Source organism: Rhynchophorus ferrugineus, unplaced genomic scaffold, assembly GCF_030347505.1.
Source record: "Rhynchophorus ferrugineus isolate W39M unplaced genomic scaffold, kcgeb_rfMv2 rfM7, whole genome shotgun sequence".
In the NCBI taxonomy this organism is placed as follows: domain Eukaryota; kingdom Metazoa; phylum Arthropoda; class Insecta; order Coleoptera; family Curculionidae; genus Rhynchophorus; species Rhynchophorus ferrugineus.
Window position 1 is genome coordinate 35,243,540 of NW_027472586.1, and position 27,006 is coordinate 35,270,545.

Sequence of the window (27,006 nt, forward strand, 5' to 3'; positions counted from 1 at the left end):
AAAGGTTGGCAACGCCGGTGGATTGGTACCATGCAGTTCCAGGTTATAAAACACCATCACGACGACGTCTCGTTCTCTTTATAATAAAAAAATATATTATTAGATTAAAAAATATATAATTCTATTATAAAATATAACTTATTTTAATATTACAGTACACCTAGTACATATAATATCAAAGGATTTAAAACTACAATTAATTATAGAGTTATAATAGTTTGTAGGTTAGGGTTGTGTTCTATTATATTTACATTGAATTTTTTTCCATACCACCTATGAGTTAGAAGTCCAGGTGCGTTTTTTTATGTAGTGGTATCCCTTGGAGGCCTAATCCACCTAATTAGCAATTCTATATCCAAATAATATATTTTACTTTCATATTTACGTTTAGGATTAGTTTCCTTCGCTATATTGTTGTATACATATTTTTTGATAAAGTTAGATTTAATCACTGCATTCTCTCTTGCCATTTCTGCAAAACAGTTAGTATTATTTCTCTTCTCACGCATTTTAACTAAATGCTCATGTATATTCTGAACAAATACACACATCAGTGTTCATAAATCTTTCACAATCTTTAGTTGTTTCCACTCTCATCACCCTACCTTTAAAATTGGAAGGATAACTGGATATATATATATATATATATATATATATATCTGCGATGAACTATTAATAAATGCTATTAGTATATATATTCAATTGTTATTCCAATGTATGGTTTTTTCCATCAACTTTTGTTTTCTTAACTCTGTTTTTATTATCATCTTGCCATGAGGACATGACCATTATCCATGTCCCATCTAAATACACATATAGAAATAATAAATCGTCCTTGATTGTATTATATGCTTTCAAAAATTGCATGTCTGGAAGTTCCATTAGACCTCTTCGTACGTTATATTTACACCATTTAAATCTTATGTTACCTAACACTCTATGAAAGGATGCGCTACATCCATCAAAGAGCTGCCTATCTCTAAGCTTTCTATGGATATTTTTCAGACTTCTAATTTACTTTAAAATAACTGAATTAAATTATGTTTATAATGAAAACACTATTTAATGTTTTTATACATTTTATATATTTGATCTTTGATAGAGATAACATCAAGCTGTTCTTGATTCGCCATCCACTTCTATAGAGCGCTCTATTTTTGGTGAATCCAAGATTATATTTTTCATTTTTTAACATATTACAGTGACCGTGACCATATCAATATTTAGTGAAGATACAACACGGTAAAATATTTTTACTAAAAACCCCAGCGATTTACCTGTAAAAATTCTTACCTCTCTAACAATTTTACTGGCAAGAGGGAGTCTTCACTATCTCCTATTCAAAGTAAGTGAATAGTTGTCTATTTAATTTGTTCTGTCTGGCTTCGGCATTTTCAATCAGACTAACTATAAGCAGCAATTTCAAAATTAGCAAAAGAAGCAATGTGGTAAAACAATGACTTTAGCAGGCTGATTCGGTTAGATAGATACTCGAAGTTATCAGACTGCATTGTATCTCATTTAAAATAGAATAAAACGAAAAGGAAAATATTGTCTGACTCTAAAATGAATTTACAATTTGCGGCAGGTAATACCTGAGACATATAGATGACGTGAGTTCACTGTTATTTTGAATAGACTATAGATAAAATTAGATAGAAGTCTATAAAATTCTATTTTGGATTAGTACTGGTGGGCCATGTTGCCAAAGGTCTGCAAAAGTCTTTAATAAATCTTTTATATATTTATGGGGGCCTTTTTGTATCATAGCAGGAATTAACCTTTCTTTACATTTCTTGGCGAGTGTGTTTGTAAGCTTAAAGTTTGGCTGAATCCTTGATTCCATTCGACCAAACGTTTTCAACAAACTAAATTAAGTTTAGCAAAAAGCTAACACGACATTCATTCAGTATAAAGGCAGTATAAAGTTAGCTGGATCAGCTGGTAATCAGTAAAAATAACAGCAACAAATAGGAACGTAATGTATTTAATAAATATATAAATCAATACATAACACACGTCAATTCTCATTGTGACATTTTATTTTACAAGCGTAACTTTGTTTAATTTATTTAATGTGACTAGAATAATATAATAAATATAAATTCAGTTGAATAGACGGTTAAGTATTATAAATTAATGATTGAAATATACCTATTGAATATTATATATTTACAGTAGAATGTCTATTATCTATGCCGAGTTATTTCAAACTAACCAGGCGTATAACCAATAGATGTTAAAAATGGTTAGAAACAGAATTTCTCAAAACGAAATAATATATTCTTAGAACTACACTTGTTAAGGTACAACTTTGAAAGGTCTTAATATATAATAAATGTAACTTAATATTTTTAAAACCACAATTTATGTCGAATATGTACGATGCAGAAATGATAAACGTAAAAGAAGCCTAAGAATAAAACTAAAATAATTTGAGACGTATTTTTACCTTCAACTATTTATAGTATTTGCTTAATTTAACACCATGTGATGTCTATCTACCGGAGATAAATATATGTATGTCAAATCATTTTATTGTTAAAAGAGTTTTCTTTGCTTCTTAATCTAGATAAAGGACATTCTACTATATATATGCACATATATATTTAAACATATATTTCTGCGGATGCCTTATGTAGTGTTTTCCCGGTTTTGCTTAAGAACTATATTTGAAATGATGAAGAAAAGCCGGAAAAACTGTAATATACATATATGAATACATAAGTTGACATTTAAAAATTCAAACATCGACAGAATTATTTATTTGCTCTTGCATTGTCGGGTATGCCATGTATTATAAAATAAACAAATGAATAAAGAATATTTAGCAACACTATCGTGATTTTTAATTATAGAGGAAATCGTTATGTTAAAAGCAAACGTTAATACACATTTTTCAACAGTGTATAGCAATGAAAACATGAAATTCTCTTGGAAATGAACTTGAGAAAATATTCTTGAAACTTGAAAAAAATGTGATATGGTGACATTAGCGTATGATAGAAATTAACCAAGCATGAAACATTTCGTAACATTAAATAACATTTCGAAGCAACCTGACATGCTAAGAATATATTCACTAGAAGATACGTCTAAATATTGAATATTTATCATCATATAATATATAGTACGTATTTCAGAGAGTTAGTTCATTTCATCTATCGTAGTATTAGTCATGTAGAAAATCAAATAGTTTTCAGACTCCATGAAGATAATAACAAAATCTTTGAAAAAGGTAAGTTGCAATAAAAAAAATACAAAAAAAATGTAATGTATGTAATGAGAAATTACTGAACGATATAACCGATGAAGCCATGAAGAATTAATGGTATTTGAACAAACATAAATTTCTGTTCCCTCAAGTATCATCAGAGATTATTTGACTATGAATAAGGTGTCATTAATTTCATACTCTGTTAGATATGTCTCCTAGGATACCTTGCCTTTTCAGGCTTCAAAAAACTGGTTAACAGTGATGATAAATGGGGTAGCTATATCAAAATATATTTATCATCATATATCTATATTTCTATAGATCTATATTTTGAGACAGAGAAATAATGGATCTAAGAATGAGATGTGCAGTAGAAATAGTAAGTGGTTACTACTTTGAAGTAATGATAATAAGAAAAGACAATAATAACAGTAAACAAAGAAAGGTACCCAGCTGGAAACCATAAGAACTTAATTAAGATAAATATACGCAGTAAGTACTATGTATGTTTTCGCAAGTATACAGGGCGTAAATGAATTTTTAGATGTCAACGTACGATGTATTGTTATTTAAGGAAATACTGTTTTGGTATAATATAATACTTTGGCGTCGAATAGTCAGTCAGACACAAGTTTCCGACTCTTGAGGCTTGGTGATCTTCAACAGCGGCGTGGATTCGGGCCACGGCATCACGTCTTCGCTGTCTCCGGAGTACTTCGACAGCAGCGTCATGTCCTGGCGTCGGGGACTTGTCGGGGCAGAGATGGTATGCATGGGGGCCATGGGCGGAACCGACAAATGGCAGCACAGGGTGGGGACGCTGTAGCAGATCGGTTTGGCCAGTTTTTGGTCATCAGAGAGCATCGCCATCTGCGCCACGGCCACAGCAGAATTGGCGAGGTTCTCGATGCAGGGACACGACGTCGAGGACGTTCTCCACGTATCCTGGCAACAGTGCATCGTGGGGTCCTTCTTATGGGGGCTGTCACTGATTGCCTCCAAGTACCGACTGTCGGTTTTGGAGTCCTGCAGGTCGACACTGGCGAACCGGAGCTTCTTGGGGCTTTCTAATGATGAGCATCTGGGAATTGGGCTCTTGATGGCGTTTTTGTTCTTCAGCGAGCTTCGGGTTACGGTATAATGACCTATATTACATAAAAATTATTCTTTACATTGATGCTACTGTGCATTTATAATTATTTTATAATGTAAGGAAAATCAATCTAAAAGAACATTTATTCTATGATAATTTTTTAATGATTTTTTAATTTTATAATTTTGCAGAACATATTTTATTTTATGCCTACCCCCTACCCTATGTGTATATGTATTTATTTAACTGGGTATATTTCAGTTTTAAACATATTAAGTATTAAACTCATCTAGAAATATTGAATGCTATAGTTCCAGAATTTTCATATAGAGGTTTGCATATGCCTTTTTCTAAGTAGCTAAACTTTCAATTCATAACTTTACTGTGTGAACATTGATGTTGTTTATCAACAACTTACTTAAAATGTGTATTAGATTTTTTCACGCATTCTGATCATTATGTTTACTTTAAAAAAATGATAAAAATTGGTATAAATCAGAATATTTCTCATCATTTTCTAAAACTTTCTTCTATTTCTATGGCGTCATGGTCATACCGTGTCGAAATAACACTTTTGGTTTAGTAGTGATTCAATCTCCGATTTATATTTGTATCTCTTCAGAATTTGGAAAACGTATTACATCGATCTGAAATGTTGTGATCAGAAGGCTCTATGTCTGGTGGGTAACAGGTCAACTTAAATGTACCTGGGCTGACACATAGATGGTGCTACTAGAATTAAATCCATATGTTTTTACAGTTAGTCCTAGCCCTCAAAAAGATTCGTGTATAAACTTGACAGCTGTCGGATCGTTAGTTTGCGAATTCTAGCATCTTGAGTGAAGCAATTTTTGTTATTGTGAAAAACATGGATAAAAATGAATTTTGCGTGTTAAAAATTTTTAGCTTTTTACAAAGGGACAAAATAGAGTTGAAGTAAAAACTTGGTTTCATCAAGGATTGGTATGCTAAGTTTAGACGTGGGGAAATGAGCACCGAAGACGGTGAACGCAGTGGACGCCCAAAAGAGGTTGTTACCGACGAAAGCTTGACATAAAATGGCCCTGGCCCGCAGCGACTATATCCTTTTCCCAGATCTCAAAAGAATGATCGCTAGGAAGATATTTTCAATGTCGAATGAAGAGGTGATCGCCGAAACTGAGGCCTTTTTTGAAGCAAAGAACAAATCGTACTACAAAAATTGTATCGAAAAGTTGGAGGATCGCTATAATCAGTGCATCACCCCTGAAGGGAATTATGTTGAATAAAAAAACTAATTTTGCAAAAAAGGTGTTTTATTATGGTAGGCTGGGGACTTTTCAATTGACCTGTTATGTTGGATGCCACCGAAATTCCTGTTGGAACTGAACAGTCTGTCCTTCAAAACTCTTGCCACATGTTGTCAAATCTTGTCATGCAGGAGGATAACTCGAAGCCCGTCGCTCACTGATTTTTTTTTGTAACAATATATAGTACAATTTATTCAAAGAGATCTGCAGTAACAGTTTCATCCTACTTTGGAAACTCTTGTAATACACTACAACGTGCTAATATTATCATATGCATGTAAGATTTAAGGATTTTTACTTGAGTACTATATTATTCATTGTACCACGGACTATCATAACAAACCCACTTTTGTATACGAACGCCTGGAAACAGTTAAGTCCTCAACTGATAAGCTGTCTGTTTTCTTTGAGGGCTTGGAGAGAGCATTTGTCCAATAAATCTTGGAATTTATTATCTTGGAACTTTTTAGGATTTTCAAGCAATTTTTTCTACTCATAATTGAGACATGCCAGAACAGCCTCACCATGGCTTAACTAAACATGTTTGATTGACTTTGGCTGCAGATATTTTAAAATCAAACAACAACAAAAATTATTTTGTGTTTCTAGATTTCTGTCTATATACATTGAATAATGGTTGTTTTAGAGAAATATTAAAACTTCAACATTTTACAGTTTTAGATTAGGTTGGTTACTGATATTAAACCATTTCACTAATGAATATAGCTATTCAAAATATCTGTAGGCGCGTAATAAGTGTTGTAAACTGTAAATCGTTTCTGTTTAAGTTATTTGTTTGAGTGCTTTAAGAAGAACAAGCTTATTTGAAGAAAAATGGGTGAGAAGATATACTGCATATAGCATAGGGTCCGCACAGTAAGTTTTGTAAACTTTATTATACAATTATGGTTTTATTTTTTACTTTAAAGATAATTTTGTTATTTGTTATTTTATAATTTTCATTAATTTTTATAATTTTCATTAATAATTACTTTGTCAAATAAAGAGACAAAATAATGTTATACGTTATACATAATAAAACATATATAAGTGTAGTATCAGAGGCATCTATTTTAAGGTAATAATAAGCTAGTTGAAATGTTTAAAGGTCGTTCAATACTGATGCCATCTAGGGCTCAGGCTGAAGACTTACAGAGTAATTAATTGTAATTTATACTATTTTCAAGTAAGACAAATATTATATAGAATTTAAATGAAATAGATAATTTTGTTATTTGTTATATTATAATTTTCACTAATAATTACTTTGTTAAATAAAGAGACATAATAGTGTTATACATAATAAAACATATATAAGTGTAGCATCAGAGGCATCTATTTTGAGGTAATAATAAGCTAGTTGAAATGTTTAAAGGTACTTCAATATTGATGCCATCTAGGGCTCAGGCTGAAGACTTACTGAGCAATTAATTGTGATTTATACAATAATTTTCAAGTAAGGCAAATATTATATAGAATTTAAATGAAATCATCAAGTTTTATAGAAAATAAAATGGCGAAAGCAAAATTATCTCTATTATTACCATTGCTATCTGGATGGGAAGTACGTATGGTACGACCACTTAACTCCGCACGTCTTCTTTCTCGCATTTCCTTCCTGATCTTTCTATAATGCTGATCCTCTCCAAGTAACCAATAAGTCTGCTGATTACCCTTACCCTTCATCGTCACAAGACCCCTCTCCATCAACTGGTAACCTCCCAGTTTTGATAGGAGGTCTTTACATGTCTTGCTGCAGTGTACTTTTAAAGCTAAAACATGAAATAATGCTGATAGCTGTTAGTTGGGAATAGGAAAACTATTACGTTGTCCTGTTGACTCCATCCTGCTTGCTGTGTTGACCGTGTCACCAAATAAACAGTACCTAGGCATCTTTAAACCCACCACACCCGCACACACTGGCCCTAGAATAAAGAATTAGTGTTTTCATTAATGTTTTATGGAGTTATTTTGATACTAGACTTACCAGAATGAATTCCAATTCGAAGCATCAACTTCTGACCCGGTCTGTGTTTGATGGTGAAATTCTGGACTTCGTTCAGCAAATGGAGAGACATAGATGCTATTTCCGCAGCATGTTGATAATCATTTTTGATTGGAAGACCACTGACCTAAGAGAAATTTAATATCTTCAATCTGAATTCTCACAATATTTATCATATATACCCATATACTATTTACATGTGCGACTTAATTTTTATTTTGAGCTTAAAACTCAATTTTTAATAGATATATTGTCTCAGTTTTGCGATATTGTAAAAGTCGAATAAAAGTTTTTTAACATTTAAGAACAAACCTATGCGAGTTACATCAAAATAGCATAGTTCTCAATGGTAACTAATATATTTTTTAATTACATCTTACACTAGATATGCTTAGTACTAATGATTTTAATTTATAAAATTAATACATACTATTGTTCTGTTGTACTTTTATCAATGTACGAATTCTAAGAAATAAATTAATTTTAAAGCACAGCAGTTTATTTATGGTATTCTTGGTACTACTATTATGCCTTTTGAAATAAAAAATTGTTAGTTCAAAAGTTTTAGGAGTTTGATATGAGGATTTTGATATTAGTTGCAAGTTCCACTATTACTAAATACAAAATGAGGTTAAAATACTAAATGAAGTGATCAAAAATAAATAATTAGTATTAGTTAGTAGAAAAAGTTTGACGAAAAATATTTATAAATTTTAGTTAAAGTAAGCTTAAGCTAAATAAGTTTTTAATTAAAACTACATTTCTGGATGCTATAATTTTGTCAATAATATCCTAACAACTTAGTATCAGAATTTTCTTACCACCATGTAGGCGTCTCCGATGGTTTCAACCTTGTACACGTCATAATGTTCTATAATTGAGTCAAAGCACGTGTAGAGATCATTTAAAAAATTCACCACCTAAAAAAGTAAGTTTTATGTTTAAATTATTTGAGCAATTAGCTAGTTCACTTTAAAAAAGTAATTATTGTGAAAAATTGATACAATATGTTAATCAAAATATTTTTCATCATTTCCCTTTTAACTTTTTTCTACTATTCAGCCTTTTTTTGTGTCAGCTAAGTCATGCTGCATCGATTAGAAATTGCATCGATGAGGAAATAAGAAGCCACTGTATCTACTGAAATTGCTGATATCCTCCAGAACTCTTCTCTAACTCTAAGATAATATTCAACAAATATTCATCTTTTTTAAACATGTTTTTGATATTTTCGAATACAAAATAATGTTTGGTTCGACTTTATCCATGATAAGTGTTTCAAACCAGCAGTTATATTGGAATTTGTATAACTTCTGAGTCTGTAATGCACTCTTACTGAACATTTGAGTAATAGTTCTTTATTCAAACCACTCAATTTACGGTGAAAAATTACAGAGAATACATTTTAGCCTGTGTTTTCTTTACTAGCCATGAATTGCTGTGTTAATGGTCCGTTCTTATAGTGGTAATACTGAATCGTGAGTTTTTCTCTTCCATTTATCCATGTATTGATCATTTTGATAAATTACTGGTTATAATACGCAACAGCAAAATGTCCAGTTTACCGAATAGGCAAAAAAATCGCGAAATAGTTACTGTACAGAGAAATTTTCGGTTGTGTTTTCGTTATATTATTTATTTTAGAACTCAAAAATAGAAAGAATTTACTAACATCAATCATTTTTAAAACTTTGAAACTAAACCAGACAATTGGTTTCCAAAATGAATAAATACAAAGACAAATAATTGTAGGAAATTGACAAGTTATTCTGAAAAGGTAATGCAAATTAATTATTAAATATCTTATAATTAAAATTGCATGGGGTAATAACACTGATAAAAATATTTTCTGGTTTTACTGATAAATATATCACCTGTAAGGGCGTGCTTTCTGCTGACATGGCAGTAAATCCAACAATATCACTGAAGTATATCGTTACACAGTCGAAACCTTCAGCTTCCACCTTGTTACCTCTCTTTAATTGGTCTGCCACAGGTTTGGGTAGCATCTCGTACAGCAGAGCCTCTAAAACATTAATTAATAAGATAATGATTATTAAGGTTTTGATTAAAATAGAAGTTGACGTATTATAGAATAGTGATATGTAAAGAACAGTGCCATTAGGTACTTATTCATAAATATATACATGTATCAAAGGAAACACCTGTTAAGCAACCTAACCAACTTAACGAAAATATCATTTTGAAATAATATCATTCCATATAAGAACAACACTAAGTATCTCGAATGAACCTTGATGCAAAACTTCGCTGGAAGGAACATATAAAGAAGAAAAGAAAAGAACTGGAATTGAAATATAGGAAGATATACTGGCTAATTGGAAGAAAATCGCAATTATATATTATTATATATAATAAACTAACGATACTAATGATGATACTAATAAACTACTGATACTAAATTAAATACACTACAGAAAAAATATGAGCGTTGTATATAAAAACATAGCGGCCCGCTCCGACTTTGCACGGGCATAAAATATATATGCCTATGTCACTCAATGAAAACATGATTAAAATCGATCCAGTATTTTTGGTTCATTCATTACTGCCCTTGGCCTGCACGCATTAAATTTGGAGTAAAACAATTCCTCTTCCCCTATACTTACTATGAAGATTTCCTGCTATCTTTGGAATATCTAAATTCATACAATTTTTATTACATTACACATTTTTAAACGCAAATTTTAAATTTGTAATATATCCGAAAATATTTGTTTAATTTACATGCTGCAAGGAACCATATTGATCTATATTAATTGCACACTGTGTTTAAGGTACTTAATTCGATAAGGATTAATGCCGTATTGCTTAAAATAGCTTCGTAAATAAGCCATTTTCTCACGTAAAAAGTAAACAATAAAAATGGTTAATGTGGGTTATCCCTAAAAGATAAACATATACCATCGCGGACTTTTTTGTAGACCTTTTTATGGTGTACAATACTGTAGTACATTAATTTGATCTAACTCGTAGGGTTAGGCAGCGTTTTTGCTAATTGCTAAATAAGCCTAAAAAATAGGTTAATTTACGACATCACGTTAGAAACCTCTAAAATTAGCAATGTTGCCTTAGTATATTATGCATGTATTATACATACAAACCTTCCTCTTGAATCACTCTATCTATTGAAAAAAAACCGCATCAAAAACCGTTGCGTAGTTTTAAAGATTTAAGCGCACATAGGGATATAGGGACAGAAAAGGCGACTTTGTTTTATACTATGTAGTGATTGTTATTGTATAAGCAAATATTGATACCTATATGGATATACGGATTACAATTATAGGGATGTTTCGGGAAAACTAACATAAATACAAGTTTTTCAGAACACGGTCCTGAGAAGTATTGTAGACGCAACGAGATAACATACTACAGGAGTGATTAGTTACATCGAGATATTCAAATAACGATTGTCAATCAGGATATCAAGAGAATTATAAGGAGACATGAGGACAGACCTCCATTCTCAAGTGATATAAAGTAATACACTATAAAGTAAAAGAATTCTTTATAACACCAGGATAGGACAAAGACTCATACTCAGACAATAGTGTTAATATAATTGAGGCAAAATTCCCTTTAGTATTCTGATTTCCTATAACTTTGCTCAAAGAAAAAAATCAGCTAAATGGTGATGGTCTTTTTTAAGAAATTTTTCATGATATCCTGCAATATTTAAGGTTGAATTTCTTCAATTTCGTGACGAATATTGTCTTTAAGATGTTGAATAGTTTGGGTCTTAATCACATAAACTTTTGATTAACAAAAACCCTATAACAAAAAGTCTGGTGCTGTTAAATCCGGAGATCTGGCTGGCCATGCTAAATCGCCACAATAATTGAATTGTTGAACGAGCTGTGTGTGCTGTGGCCCCATCTTGCTTAAAGCACATGTCCCTAGTCCTTGGTCTTCCATTTCGGATACAAGAAAATTTCAATTCATGTCTTGGTACCGTTCAGCAGTAACAGTAACCAAAAAAATGAGGATCAATCATGATTCCCACATGAACACCACACCATAAAGTTGTTTTAGTGGATCCAATGATGTTTTATGAATTAGTTGAGGATTTCGTGTTTCCAAAAACCGACTGTTCTGAATATTGGCGAGGCCACTGAGAAGAAAATGGGCTTCATCGCTGATTATCAATTTTGACGAAAAATCTTCAATTTCACCAGATATCATTAGGATTGCATTACTGTACTTGACCCGTTGATCGGGATCACTCGGTAGACATTTTTGGACTAATTCACCTTAATCTGCGTGCAGAAATGTGTAGCTGGGATTCACGTGTCCGAATTGATGTTTCTGGAGACTCTGTAACAATATCGCGCACCAGTGCCAAATTTTCAGTGTTACGAAAGGTCCGTTGTCTTCTTCCAGGACGAGGCCTGTCTGCTGTCGTACCGTACTGTCGAAAATTCGTATGTAAATGATAAATTGTGGTTTTGTGAGGCACTGGACGATTAGCCATAATGGAACGATTAATTTCAATAAATATTGTCACTTCTTGTGGCGTATATTTACCCATAATAAAATATGGATGTCTACACAACATAATGGTTAAAACGAAACTGAGCTGAACGTCACATTATCAAGATGGCGCGTAATCAGAATGGTATCGGAACTTTTGCCACCTGTTACATAAACATTATTACAAATCAAAGACTATATCAAAGTACTATATTAAAGACTAGGAAAGGGTCTACCAGTCCTCTTAGATATCTACTTTAATTTAAGTTAATCTAAAGTACAAATTGTAGGTTAGCAGCAACAACTAGTAACAATGTAATAAATAAGTTGAAAAATTAATAGTTAGGTTAGATTGTTATCATTGATACTTCCTATATTCAGCAATGTTATTTCTAATCAAGACGTCTAATAAATGAATATGTTACTATGTGACAAATAATAAAGTAAAACCACAACTAACCTGTCTTTTTTTTCTCCTCCTGTAATTGATCGGTCCTCTCATCGACCAGCACCTCCAAATTATTGGCGTATTTCTCCATCATGGCCATCATGTTGTCGAAAATATTTGGTTTCCTTAAATAGAAATAAGTTTGAAACGGATTAAAAACGAGTGATCGAACAATCAGCGCGACCGTCCCCGTAATCTTCACGTGTTTGTTTACTCACATGCCCTTTCGCAACGGTCTCAATTTGGTCCGGATGCTTTTGAAGTCGGGCCTGTCTTCGGGACACTCGGACAAACACTCTCGCAGACACTCTTTGACGAAATCGTAACCGTTTTCCAACAGATCTATGGGCGGTCTAGAACAAATACGGTAGGAGTGTATTTTCGGATATGGGAAAACAGATTTTGCGATTGTATTTTCCGAAATAATTTGGCTCGCTTGTTAATGTCAGTCATATGGAGGCAATATATAAGTAAAATTTAATGTTATTATTAAATACAATAAATTTATGAAAAAGTTATCTACGTTTTTAAGGCTTCATAAAATAATCTTTGTTAAACAATAAAAAAAACTTTGGAAAACTTCTTATGATCATTCTAAAAAGTTAGTACTCTTCCATCTAGGAAGTTCTCATGGAGATAGAACAAGTACATTTCGGACTCTTAAGAAAATTTCAGGATCTGGGCTTTCTTGATGTTTATGTTTATAGACGCCATAAGGATTGCTCTACCAGGTCTAACTCCTGACACGTTGATACGCTTGGTCTAGTTTAGGTATTTACTACTCCCATTATCCGAAACACTCGACAACAAGCCGATAGAACATCCTTTTTTTGGACACGTGTGTTCTGTTTACTCGTTGCCTTTCTTGGTTGGCTTAGACATTTGATATAATGCGAATGAAGAGGGGTTTCAAGTCATAATTCTTTTCCCATGTCACAAATATTATAAAATACAATATTTCAATTTTCGTAAACTTAAGTTTAAACTATTTTCATAAATATAAATAAGTTTAATTGCGCAGCAATAGCAAGTGTGAATATGTTCAGAATATACATGAATATTTGGTTATAATGTATGAAGAAGGGAATATTAACTGTTTTGCAGATGGCAAACATATTAGGCAGAATTTTGTTATTAAACCTAATTTTATCAATAAAGATGTACGCACAGAAGAATCTAAGGAGACAAATAATCATATCAAAATAAAGCGAAGGAAACAAGACCTAACGTAAAAATGCAAAAATGCTTATATAAAGTAAAATATATTACTTGGATATATAATTGTTAAATTATTGAATCAAGCCTTCAAGAGATAAGACTACATAAAAAAGAAGCCTAGAACTCTACTTCATGGGTGGTGTGGAGAAGAGTAAATGTAAATATAATAAAGCACCACAACCTTAATCTACAAACTATTGTGAATGAATAATTATTTCTAGTTTAAGTCAATAATATCCATCGTATTATATGTACTACAATGTTAAAATAAATTATGTTTGATTACATTATATTTGTTTGTTTATTTTATTAGATTATCATTTTGTTAAATGCCAAAGTCAAAATGAATTTAAACAAAAAGTTTATGTGGCAATATTGCGACGTTTTAACGTCACACTTCTGGATGACGTGGTTTATTGTTCTGTTGAACAGGCTATAGTATAATCCTTTAATATTTTAAAACTTTTAGTCCAAATTGGTTTAAAAAACAAATAAATCTTTTTAAAATATTTTAAAATAATTATTTTCTCTTTCCTATAGAAACCGGGGTATATCTAGGGAATGAACGAAAACAGGCCACAGAACAAGGGACAAAACCAACTGAAGTCAGTCGTTGGCATTGCGACCCTTAGAACTCTTCGAATAACGTGACCTACGACCAACAAAAATTCCTTTTATATTTGCAATTAACGGACTTTTGGCTTGACTTTATATTATTAAATTGTGAACGATCTTAGGTTAATATTTCGTGATGGCATGAAAACAAATTTAAATTAGGTGTTTTTGATGGGGTCATTATCCGAAATATAGCCCATAATGAGTATATATAAAACGCTCTTCAATAAGTTTTGTCAGTTTTTTTGTCATATATCAAGAACTATTTTATGTATTTTAAGGCATCTAAACTAATAAAAAGTTAATTGAAAAGTCTCCGGCCTACCATAGTAAAACATATTGCTTGGCAAAATTAGTTTCTTATGCAACATAATTTCCTTAAAGGATGATACATGGATTATGACGACTTTTCGATACCATCTTGTAGTACGATTTGTCCTTTGCTTCAAAATAGGCCTCAGTTTCGTCGATCACCTCTTCATTCGACGAAAATTTCTTCCCAGCGAGCATTCTTTTGAAATATAAGAACAGGAAATAGTCGCTGGGGGCCAGATCTGGAAGATACGGTGGATGAGGAAGCAATTCGAAGCCGAATTCATGGATTTTTGCCACCGTTTTTACTGAATTGTTTTTACTGAGTGCATTGTTTTGATGAACCTACACTTTCTTTTTCTTCAAATGCGACCGTTTTCGGCGATTTCGTCGTTCAGATGGTCCAAAAACGCTACGTAATAGTCACTGTTGATGGTCCTTTCTTTTTCAAGTAAATGTAGTAAATGAAAATTATTCAATGCGCATCCCAAAATACAGACGCCATAACCTTGCCAGCCGACTGTTGCCTTTTCCTACGCTTTGGAGTCATGTTTCATCCATTGTCATATATCGATGCAAAAACTCCGGTTCATTAGGCTTGATCATCTTCAATCACTGCTCCGAATCATCAACACGTCGCTGTTTTTGGTCAAAAGTGATCTCGCGCGGCACTCACTTTTCACAGAGCTTTCTCATACTCAAATATTCGTGGATGATATGAGGTAAACGTTCAGTTGATATCTTTAGAATGTCTGCTATTTCATTCAATTTCAATTTAGGGTCATTCAAAATCATTTTGTGGATTTTTTAACGCTTTCGTCGGTAACAACCTCTTTTGGGCGTCCACTGCGTTCACCGTCTTTGGTGCTCATTTTACCATGTCTAAACTTAGCATACCAATCCTTGATGCAATCAAATCAACAAGCAATAATTTATCAACACGCGAAATTCATTTTTATTCATTTTTTCACAATAACAAAAGTTGCTTTACTTAAAATGCTATAAATCACAAACTAATGATCCGACAGCTGTCAAATTTATACACGCATCTTTTGAGGGTTAGGGCTAACTAAAAAAATATATGGATTTAACTTTCAATTTTTCAGTTGACCTGTTATCTAAATGTGCCTAATTTATTAGCAATCACAGTTTATAAATTCTTTTTAAAATCTTGTTTTTTTTTAATTTTTATCTCATTCTATTTTACTTAAAACGAAATATAATGCTGTCAAATTTGTCTGAAGTTGTTACCGAATCAGCGTATAAAATTCGCTTAATTATCAAATGTTTGCAAAATTTTTCAAAACATTAATAATAATAATTAAAATTAATTAACCAGAGTTATGGCGCTTTTCTTGATTAGATAAATTTAAAATCTGACCAGTCAGTGATCGCATCGCAACGTTTTGATATCATAAATTACACTTATTACGTGAGTTCACTGTTTTATTGAACGGGCTATATATTATATAATTTTATATTAAGCTAGCTTAAGTTTTTGTTTTGTAAGTAATGTTAAGATGTCTCTTTTTTATTTGTTCTTGTACTGTTCACATCATTGGTTTGTAAATTTTGTAAAGTGAAGGGAATATGGGGAAGTTCCATTCAGGTGCGTATCTATTCAATTTTTATTTTTATTTTGCAAATTAGATTCAATTCTGTACGTACTTCGTCCAAAGACAAAGGAGAATATATTTTGTTGGGGAAAACAATGAACTTCTGAAATCCAATGCCTAATATAATACATACTTTGTGTACATTAATTCTTTTTTAATATTCGTGACCTTGAATGTTTGTGTACTCTGTACTTTGTAATTTCAATATAATACAGTTCAAGTCATATCTCGGGATCGAGCGATTATGGAAACATCTTCGAAAAATGAAGGAGGGTATAATAAAAAACAGTTTTTTTTTGCAATTGGCTTCTTATAATCCGTTTTGTATGGGATTTCTGGGGGGAATTTTAAATTGAATTATGCGGTATTAATATTTCAATATATGAAAGCTTATATATAAGGTAAACAAACGGATAGAGGTTTTAATAATTTTAGACGTAACGTATATAAACTTTATTGGGCATTTTCGAGACCAAAGAGAATAGTAGGTATTAAAAACGGTAACATTATTAGAATATATTAGTGTTACTAGTGCTAGGCGGGCTGGGAAGGAAGGGTAATTATCACTATTCCTTTGACGACTTTCAAGTGGCATATATATAGTAATAATTAATATAGTAATAAATAATAGTATTTTGGAAGGCATCACTTTGTTGCGTCTGTATATGTAAAGACGCTTTTAATTATATATGAATTACATGTCGATGGGCAATATTTCTTTCTTCGGTGGTTAAGATAGTTCGGGTGTCCTCGACGTAATTGGTTGTAATGTTTGACATTTATGAAAAGTTAGTTTAAGTTAGAATATAAGCGGAAAAAATTAAGAATTGTAAGAAAATAAGAAGAATGAATGTAAACTTTAAGGTAACATATGTAGTATGTACAAATTAAAATAAGTGAATAAAGTCCATAAACAGTTCAAAACAAATTTTTTTTATTTGGTGGTTAAGTTATTGGTTTACTATTTGGTGAACTGAAATCGCGGGTTAATCGCGCCAACACACTTTATAGAAATGCTATGATGTAAAATTAGTATAATATTAGTAATAATGATATATTTTATAGTATTTAATAATTATGGAGTATATATATATATATATATATATATATATATATATATATATATATCCACAAAGTTATTTTGAATGACCGCAAATTGAAATTGAATGAAATAGCAGACACTCTAAAGATATCAACTGAACGTTTACCTCATATCATTCACGAATATATGAGTATGAAAAAGCTCTGTGAAAAGTGAGTGCCGCGCGAGATCACTTTTGACCAAAAACAGCGACGTGTTGATGATTCGGAGCAGTGATTGAAGATGATCAAGCCTAATGAATCGGAGTTTTTGCATCGATATATGACAATGGATGAAACATGACTCCAAAGCGTGGGAAAAGGCAACAGTCGGCTGGCAAGGTTATGGCGTCTGTATTTTTGGATGCGTATTGAATAATTTTCATTTACTCTATTTACTTGAAAAAGAAAGGACCATCAACAGCGACTATTACATAGCGTTTTTGGACCGTCTGAACGACGAAATCGCCGATAACGGCCGCGTTTGGAGAAAAAGAATGTATGTATATATATTCCCTTCAAGTTTATACACTGATTATAGCGACCCTTCAACTTTTCGATGCCATTTTTGTAGTACGATTTGTCCTTTGCTTCAAAATAGGCCTTAGTTTCGACGACCACCTCTTCATTCGACGAAACTTTCTTTCCAGCGAGTATTCTTTTGAGATCTGAGAACAGGAAATAGTCGCTGGAGGCCAGATCTGGAGAATACAGTGGATGAGGAAGTAAATCGAAGCCCAATTCATGGATTTTGCCATCGTTTCCACTGACTTGTAAGACGGTCTATTGTCTGGTGAAGCAGCACTTTCTTTTTCGTCAAATGCGGCCGTTTTTCGGCGATTTCGTCCTTCAAACGGTCCAATAACGCTATGTAATAGTCGCTGTTGATGGTCCTTCCTTTTAAAGGTAGTCAATAAAAATTATTTCATGCGCATCCCAAAATACAGACACCATAATCTTGCTAGCCGACTGTTGCGTTTTCCCACGCTTTGGAGCGGGTTCATCGGAGTGAAATGATGGAGCCATGTTTCATCCATTGTTACACATCGGCGCAAAAACTCGGGTTTATTACGCTTGATCATCTTAAAAAACTGTATGTTCCGTGTCCGGAAACACGGCATCAAGCCAAGTTTTTGCATCAACTGTATTTTTTCAAAGCAATATTTTATCAACACGAGATTCCTTCTTATCAATTTTTTTCACAATAACAAAATTTGTGTCACTCAAAATGCTATAATTCACAAATTAATGATCCGACGGCTGTCAAATTCATACACACATCTTTTGAGTGTTAGGGCTAACTGAAAAATATATGAATTTAAGTCTAGTAGCGCCATCTATGTGTCAGACCGGGGACTTTTAAATTGACCTGTTATTAGCAACTAGATAACCTGGTGAATTTCGAGTCACCAGCATCTACCTTGCAAATTTTCTCTAACAATAATACTAACTGCTATATATGCTGATACCGCCTCCCCCCCTGAAGTCACCTTTTACAGGAAATTTCGCAGTCACTGACCAAGAAAAAGTCAAGCTCCTCGCAGAAACCTATGGGGCTCCGATGAAATTCCTCCCTATATTTGAAGAAGAATAATGTTATTTAACTGACAATGAATCATCCCATATAGTAACGGCAGCTCTTCGGTATTTTCCGGAGAAATTAGTTTGTTTGACTTCTAAGCGTTTCTTAGGCTTAATTGCAATTTGCGAAGAACAAGACAAGAGACAAGAAGAGAAGGGTAGCTGATTGTTAAAACTGTTAAGCCTTTAAGCTATGAGAGACATATAATCCGTGTAAAAACCAATGCACGTCATAGATGACGTCGAGTATATTCACAAATGCAGTTTACCAAAATGTAACATTTGTTTATATGTATATATAATTTGCGCGACAATTGATGTGAAGTGACAATGACAGTGAAATTATAGTATGATAACAACGAAATAAAATAAAATATCTAGTTGTATCCTGCATATTTTAAAATGCGTAAGGTATATAATTGTAATATAATGTAATATAATTATTCGTACATTCAGTTGTATAAAATCGTTTGTTGAAAATTTTAGAAAGTGGTGGGTGATATCAGTCGTTCAGTTGAATTTTGTTCGATAATTATTATATCTTGTCATTTAAATCACTGAAAAAATTTGTGAACCGATATGACAGTGTTCTAAACCTAAAAATCTAATAGAAATATTTAGTATAAAATATAAGGATAATATTTCTCAACATAATCTCTCTAATCTGAAGAACCGAGCAATAATTAACGTACCAGAAAATGTGGAATTGAATAGTATAGACTTTGACACCATAGTAAACAACTTATTAACAAATAATGAAAATTTAATCTAAAACTTTTAACTATGTCATGTCAAAAATTCAATAGTTCAATAAAAGTCTACTAAAGATTAATTATTTCTTAATTTATTTCTTATTTCTTTATTAATTATTTGTTAAATTAGTTTAAACATATATATATAATTTATTGTTTCATTATACAACTTAATAGATTATACAACTAAACCCTCTCTCGCTTTATGTAGTAAAAATGTTGAATAGTTCAGCTTTGTTAAAAACAGCAAAAGTTAAAATGGTTAGACTTACCGAAACGGAGCTAAAGGATTCGAACAATGGATGACCTTGTTCAGAATCTCAATGGACGACAAAGGCCCCTCGCCAAATGGTCCTTTCCTCGTGTGGAGCTCAAAAAGTATAATCCCGAACGAGTACACGTCTCCTTTCTGCGTCCCATTGGAGCGATCCTTATTTAAAAACGTCTCGTGCTGTCGTAGTAACTCCGGAGCTCTATAGAGTAGATCTAAAATAACACAAATGAATTATATTTCTCCCTGTGGATATAAAAGTTACAGGACATAACTTACTCCAGCATTGATCTTTCACTTTGGAGGGATCCTTCATGGTATAGTCGTCTGAGCCTTTCTTAAACTCTCTGAGTCCGAAATCGCTTAGTTTCACCACCCATCTGGAATCCACCAGGCAGTTGGAGGTCTGCAGTGCACCGTGGAATCTTATGGGAGAGTCATGAAGGTAGATCATGCCCTGGATATCGTGTTTGATATAATGTTGAGTATGAAACATTAGTGTTTTCATACTTACTCTCAATATATCACCTACTAGAGATGCTATGAACATGTTGTCCAGTTTGACGTCCTCGTTTTCTAGTATATCCTTTATATAATATAGTAATTAGTTCATCAACAGTATTCTAACACACGGAAAGTTTAAGGTCTAACACTTGATTTTTGCGTGTGATATTAATCTAATATGGTTGTCTGGTTTAGGCCGGATAATATAGTTTCAGGCCGGACACATAGATGGCGCTACTAGATTTAAATTCATATGTTTTTTAGTTAGCTCTAACCCTCAAAAGATGCGTATATAAATTTGACAGCTGTCGGCTTTTACACTGAACGACTTTGGTAAGCAAACCCGTACTAAAAACTCCTCAAAAACCGCTGAAGGGTATAGCGGCCCGGTTTTTGCTTTCATCATCAGCTTACCTAAGTAACTTTAAAGTCTACATTTACTTATGTGTATCAGATTCTGACTTGGGACCAAGGACTAAGTCAAAGTACACTATATCGAAAAAAATAATAAATTTGAAAATTGCTCCAAAATTGACAGAATCTTCCCTTTTTCGAAGTCCGTTAAAAATGAGGTGTGTTGTTACATAAGCCCCAATCTTAGTGTAGAATATTTTATGTTAATCATAATTAATGAAGAACAATATGAAATGTAGCCATAGTTGTATATGTGTATATTCTACACACTGTCTTAATACACATTGATTTCAATAGTTTTCATTCTTTCTTTTATTGAATGAATTGATGACGGAGCTTCCATGAGGTTTTTACAATATCGAACTGATCCGATGAGGAAGGAATGAAGATATCTTTTAGTGCTGTGCAAGATATATTATCGAGTAATTTTAAAGGTAAATGGATGCTTGTGTTTTTATATATTAATAAATAAATTACATTTGTTACCTTACAAAATTAATTATCGTATATATGTATTGGTTAATATGGTATGGATTATAAAAGGTTAAATAACATTATCATAATATATGAACTTAAAATAATAGTTAGTTAAATTTGAACTTGAGTTTCAAGTGAGATTTAGTTAATTTTTGAATTAGGATATATACAAGAAATTTACAAGAAAAATAATTTTGGTTTGTTATTATAATGTTGATATATTGATAAACAATTATATATTGTTTTATTTTCTCTATTTTTACTTAGAAAATTATTTTAAAAGCAAGTAAGTTTATCAGCGATTCTTCATCTTAGATTTTTTATAATATAGGAGATGACATGACCAACACATTTTAACTGGAGTCTTAACAGAAATATAAGGTTAATCTATGAATTCAAGATGATTATTCTATTTACATTATGTTCTTCACATATACCTATAATTTACAACAACTGGCAACGTTGCAAATTTAAATCCTTGTGCGTAATACTCCTATGATCCAGACACAAGCAGCATTAACCATTATAGCCGCTATGATCCAGAAATAGGTTACAGTGCCAACAAATCAGTTACAATTGGGGAAAATGGCAATCGTTTTTCAATATTGTAAGGCATTAAAATACAGAGGTCAATCTGCTGGCTTTTACTGTACAGGTGTAAAAGTAAAATTTCCACACTTGGATCCCTCACCAGATCCATTATGTTTCTTAACTTCTGGGATAGAAAATTACTCTAACCACTCCTTCGTTTCCATATGATGCCATTTGGTGCAACATATAACACATATTGTATAGAACAGACCATAAATATTTTGAGAACATTCAAATTTCTAAGTAATTGGTATTTTACCATAAACAATCAGATACAAGGACACAATCCAACAATCGACCGAATTATTTTTCAATAGCTAGAAAGTCTCTTTCATCAGAATAACGATTTAGGCAAAATGTTCAAATATCATTAGATGGTATGTCATCTGACAGCCATAATATCTTCATATACATTATCTTCATTAGATCTGCCAAAGTACCTGCCGATGAACACGTCATTAGGTTTATTTCAACGACAATGTATGAAGAGCGTCTTGTTAAATTCTCAAAAAATTTGTAAGATGGATATAGGTAATATAAAGGTCACCGAGCGATTGATAATAGATGAAAAAGCTGAATTATTCGCAAAACATTTAGCTAGCATATTCCAACCGAATGATATAGAATCTACAATATATATAAATGCTGTTTATCAGCCCGATATAGCTGCAACTCTGATTTCACCAATAAAAGTTACTACAGAAATTGATATCAATGATACAACCGCAATCTTAAGAAAAGTTATAGGTTATTAAAAGAGCTGCCATGAAAAGTAATAATCATGTTGACGTATATATTTAATGCCTGTTTGAGACTGAAACATGTTCCGGAATATCTTAATGTTGCTGGAATAATTATGCTTAAAAAACCCGACAAACCGACAGAACAAGTTGGATTTTACAGACCAATTTCGCTGCTATCTGCGATATCAGAATTAGTTGACAAAATTCTGTTAAAACGTTTTAAACTATTTATAGAAATACCAGATTTCCAGTTTGGTTATCGAAATCACCACTCGACAATCGACCAAGTGAACAGAGTAACAGCGGTTGCTGAAAAGGAATTCGAAGAGAAAAAAATACTACTCTGCAATTTTCCGTCTCACAAACTTTGGGTCGGGCATGGTATCTGGGATTAATATGTAAAATAAGAAAATTGCTGCCGCGTAACACCTTCGAGTTCCACAGAGTTGTGTCTTCGGATCACTTTTCTACGCAACCAATGAAGAACTGTACGATGACCTCGAAATCAAGTGGATACACGAAGTAATCCAAGGTTTCGCCATGGCTGGATAACGTCACGTACCTAGGTCTTCACTTCGACGGGCGGTTCGGTTGGCATTCCCAAATCCAGAAAGCAATCCAAAAAGGTTCGGGGATAGCAAACCTGCTATGTTCTCTGATCTGCCCTTCTAGCAGACTTCCCATCTCCATCAAATGCTTATTTTACAAGATGTTAATTCGGTCCGTACTCCTCTACGGATCTAATGTCTACTTCAAGTTCGTTACACCCAACCAGGTCAAACGGCTTCAAGTTTTCCAAAATAATCTCCTCAGGAGAATATTAAACGCTCCATGGTTTGTCAGAAATAATCAAATTCATAGGGAAACTGACACTCCAGAAATCAAGCACTTCATATCTCAATCATTCCACAAACAACAACTCAGCTCAAGTTCTGAAAACGCGCTTGTTCGCGAGCTGGTTGACATGCTGGGAGCTTGGCACCGCGTCCCCCGTTTTCTAGGCTGAAACGACCTCATCCGTCGCTACAGTCATAACTTTTGCCCCCATACGACAGTATCCAGTCGTGTATTAACTCAAGTTCGCGAATCAATAGAATCGCCGGGCCCTCGTGCCCAATAACGGCCGCCCGATCAGCGGGTGCCATATCCCCAAATTTAATTCAGTAGCAGTCGCGATACTCAGGGGTCAACTGTGAGGCGGTTTCGGTTTAGTGTATTGATAAGCCACATAACCCGTGCAACTTGTCACTCCAGGACAAGTGTCCGCGACCAGGTATGCGTCATGCATTCCACCGCTTGGTTTTTAGGCCAGAACAAATAAAAAAGGTTTAGCCTTCGCTATCTAGAGTATACATAGAGGAGGCGTGTATATAGAGTTCTTCATTATGTGTAAGGTTATTCTAATTTAGCTTAGAGTGGAATAGTTTTATTTTAATTTGGGTAAAACATATTGACGTATAAATCCCACACTCGCCTTGCTTGTGTATTAATGCAAGTACAATAGAATAGTTATAATAAAGTAATTGTAAATTAACATTGTACTAAGCATATCTAATGTAAAAATTAGTATTTAAAAAATTGTTAATTTTTTTTCTTTATTTCCATCTTTAAATGTTGATGCTTGGCGTGCCCTCTGGTGATTAAAACTTCATTACAACATCATATATGTTCGGTCGCCTTCAATGTTTCATAATATGATTGTAAAAAGACAAGGTAGTTAATTATAGTAAGCATGAGTCGCTCTCGTACTTATTAACTCGGTCTTACAAATCGACATCTTTTTCGAGTCCAATTCGAATTAATATCACCCAAACTATCCGAGCACTAATATATTTATGCAGTAATATTTAGAAAACAATTTGTAAATAAGAAAATACCATTACTAGACAAGACATCATTGTTATGTTCCGTTACTTCTAAAATAAAGCTCAGCGAGCTATTTTTAGCGAGCTAATTTTTCATAAAATATCTCAACCGTAAATTTTGTTATATTCTTCGCATTGAATTGAATATTATCGCTCTGAGCGAAGTGACATTGTATCTTAAAACCTCGCGAATTTTCTAAGGAATTTCACTTACATTCAAACCGCCGTAACTTGTAGCAGAAACTGGCAATTTCAATATATTCTTCTTTTAATATTCTCTGAGATATTGCTATTCAAACGAGGTTTAATTCAAGGAGATAAAACTGACAACGTCGGAGATATGTGGCTCTAGCGTTTTGTGTCTGTTAAAAAAAGATAGTACTTTTTCTTGTTGATATTATTATATATAAATATATATTTTTAATAAACCTTAACATTATATTAAATAAATAAGATTTATTTAATAAATATTGGTAATGTATTTTCACTTAATTTTCTATATAAAAAAGCTTGTATGATTCTTTACATTAATGTTATCTTATTATTCGATCTTACAAATCGACAACTTTTTCGAGTCCAATTCGAATTAATATCACCCAAACTATCCCAGCACTAATATAATTATGCAGTAATATTTAGAAAATAATTTGTAAATAAGAAAATACCATTACTAGACAAGACATCATTGTTATGTTCCGTCACTCCTAAAATAAAGCTCAGCGAGCTATTTTTAGCGAGCTAATTTTTCATAAAATATCTCAACCGTAAATTTTGTTATATTCTTCGCATTGAATTGAATATTATCGCTCTGAGCGAAGTGACATTGTATCTTAAAACCTCGCGAATTTTCTAAGGAATTTCACTTACATTCAAACCGCCGTAACTTGTAGCAGAAACTGGCAATTTCAATATATTCTTCTTTTAATATTCTCTGAGATATTGCTATTCAAACGAGGTTTAATTCAAGGAGATAAAACTGACAACGTCGGAGATATGTGGCTCTAGCGCTTTGTGTTTGTTAAAAAAAAACGACAGTACTTTTTCTTGTTGATATTATTATATATAAATATATATTTTTTAATAAACCTTAACATTACATTAAATAAATAAGATTTATCTAATAAATATTGGTATTGTATTTTCACTTAATTTGCTATATAAAAAAGCTTGTATAATTTTTACCGCATTTTATTTGGTATACCCCATGATATCAGATCACTCTGCTAGTGATCAACATACATGAAACTTATAGTATATTAAAAGTTTTTTTAGTAATGCGTCGTAGATATTTGTGACGTTAAAACATTACAATGTTGCCGCTTCAACTCTGAGTTTAAATTCAGTTTGGCTTTGACATACAAAAATGTTATCAAATATAATTTATTTTAACATTATAGTACATCTGAAAACTACAGTTAATTATACAGTCGCAATAATTTATAGGTAAGAGTTAAAACCTCTTATCACTATTGCTTTCAAGAATTTTGCATTCTTCTTAGTCGCCGTCCGGTTGTCAGATGTACGTTAAATTATTCAAAATATTAGTTATAATTATTACAGGTTATAAACCGACAAATATTATTTTAACCCTTTATTTTGATAAATTTTAAGTTTCACCGTTATACATCATATTACTTTGTTTGAAAATGCCGAAAACAATAGATATTCAGGGTCACAAATTGTTTGCGACTTTTATAGGTTATTTCGAAAGGGAACGAGATAACGAGATAGCCCTCTTTTACCAGTAAATTCCATTAGAGAGGTAATTATTGATGATATTAAATAATATAAGTCACTACAATTTTATTGAAAATGTTTTTTAGGGGGTTGCTGTCGTGCTAAATATTACTGTGGGTAATGTGAATAAAATCGCTCACAAAATGAAGAATAATACGTTAGATTCACCCAAGAAAACCCCTCTACATACAAACTGTGTGACGAATCTTGACCATCTTGATATTGGCTCTATTCGAGACCAAATATAATAAATATATAAGAACAGTAAGTACGCAAACTATTTTATCAATATAAAGATAATTTAATAAATTTATTTTAAAGAAAATTGTCTCTCTGGAAAGTATACATAAAAGAATTAGGGACATGCAGCTTTTTGAGGGATATAAGACATCCTTTCATACACTCTTACAGGGCATAGGGTTGAAATGGTGTAAAGATAACCCTCAGAGAGGTTTAATGGAACTTCCAGACATTACAGACTTAAACAGAATTCAATCAAAGGCATAAAATAATATAAGAAACTTGAATATTTCAAAATGGTTCATTGTGACGCTCTTGGCAGGACAGTAACAAAAAAGTGTAGACAATAAAAATTGATGGAAAAAGTTACAATACAAAAACTTGGTTATATGAAAGGAAGCATTGTCAACCTAACACCTTCAGTTAGGATGAACTCGATGGTTG

General features: G+C 32.4%; 1 protein-coding gene across 1 annotated transcript in view; it reads right to left on the reverse strand.

Moving 5' to 3' along the window:
- Nucleotides 1–3,703: 3,703 nt before the first annotated feature.
- The window catches only part of LOC143200288 (guanylate cyclase 32E), a 123,501-nt gene continuing 100,198 nt past the window's right edge, over nucleotides 3,704–27,006 (reverse strand). The window contains exons 14-24 of the mRNA XM_076410713.1: nucleotides 20,506–20,577; nucleotides 20,271–20,448; nucleotides 19,993–20,206; nucleotides 12,765–12,899; nucleotides 12,559–12,671; nucleotides 9,479–9,630; nucleotides 8,426–8,524; nucleotides 7,587–7,731; nucleotides 7,426–7,524; nucleotides 7,144–7,371; nucleotides 3,704–4,362 (exon numbers count right to left, since the gene is read on the reverse strand). Of these exons, the coding sequence (XP_076266828.1) occupies nucleotides 3,839–4,362; nucleotides 7,144–7,371; nucleotides 7,426–7,524; nucleotides 7,587–7,731; nucleotides 8,426–8,524; nucleotides 9,479–9,630; nucleotides 12,559–12,671; nucleotides 12,765–12,899; nucleotides 19,993–20,206; nucleotides 20,271–20,448; nucleotides 20,506–20,577 (1,959 nt within the window). The 3' untranslated portion in view covers nucleotides 3,704–3,838. The remainder of the gene's footprint in view (nucleotides 4,363–7,143; nucleotides 7,372–7,425; nucleotides 7,525–7,586; nucleotides 7,732–8,425; nucleotides 8,525–9,478; nucleotides 9,631–12,558; nucleotides 12,672–12,764; nucleotides 12,900–19,992; nucleotides 20,207–20,270; nucleotides 20,449–20,505; nucleotides 20,578–27,006) is intronic.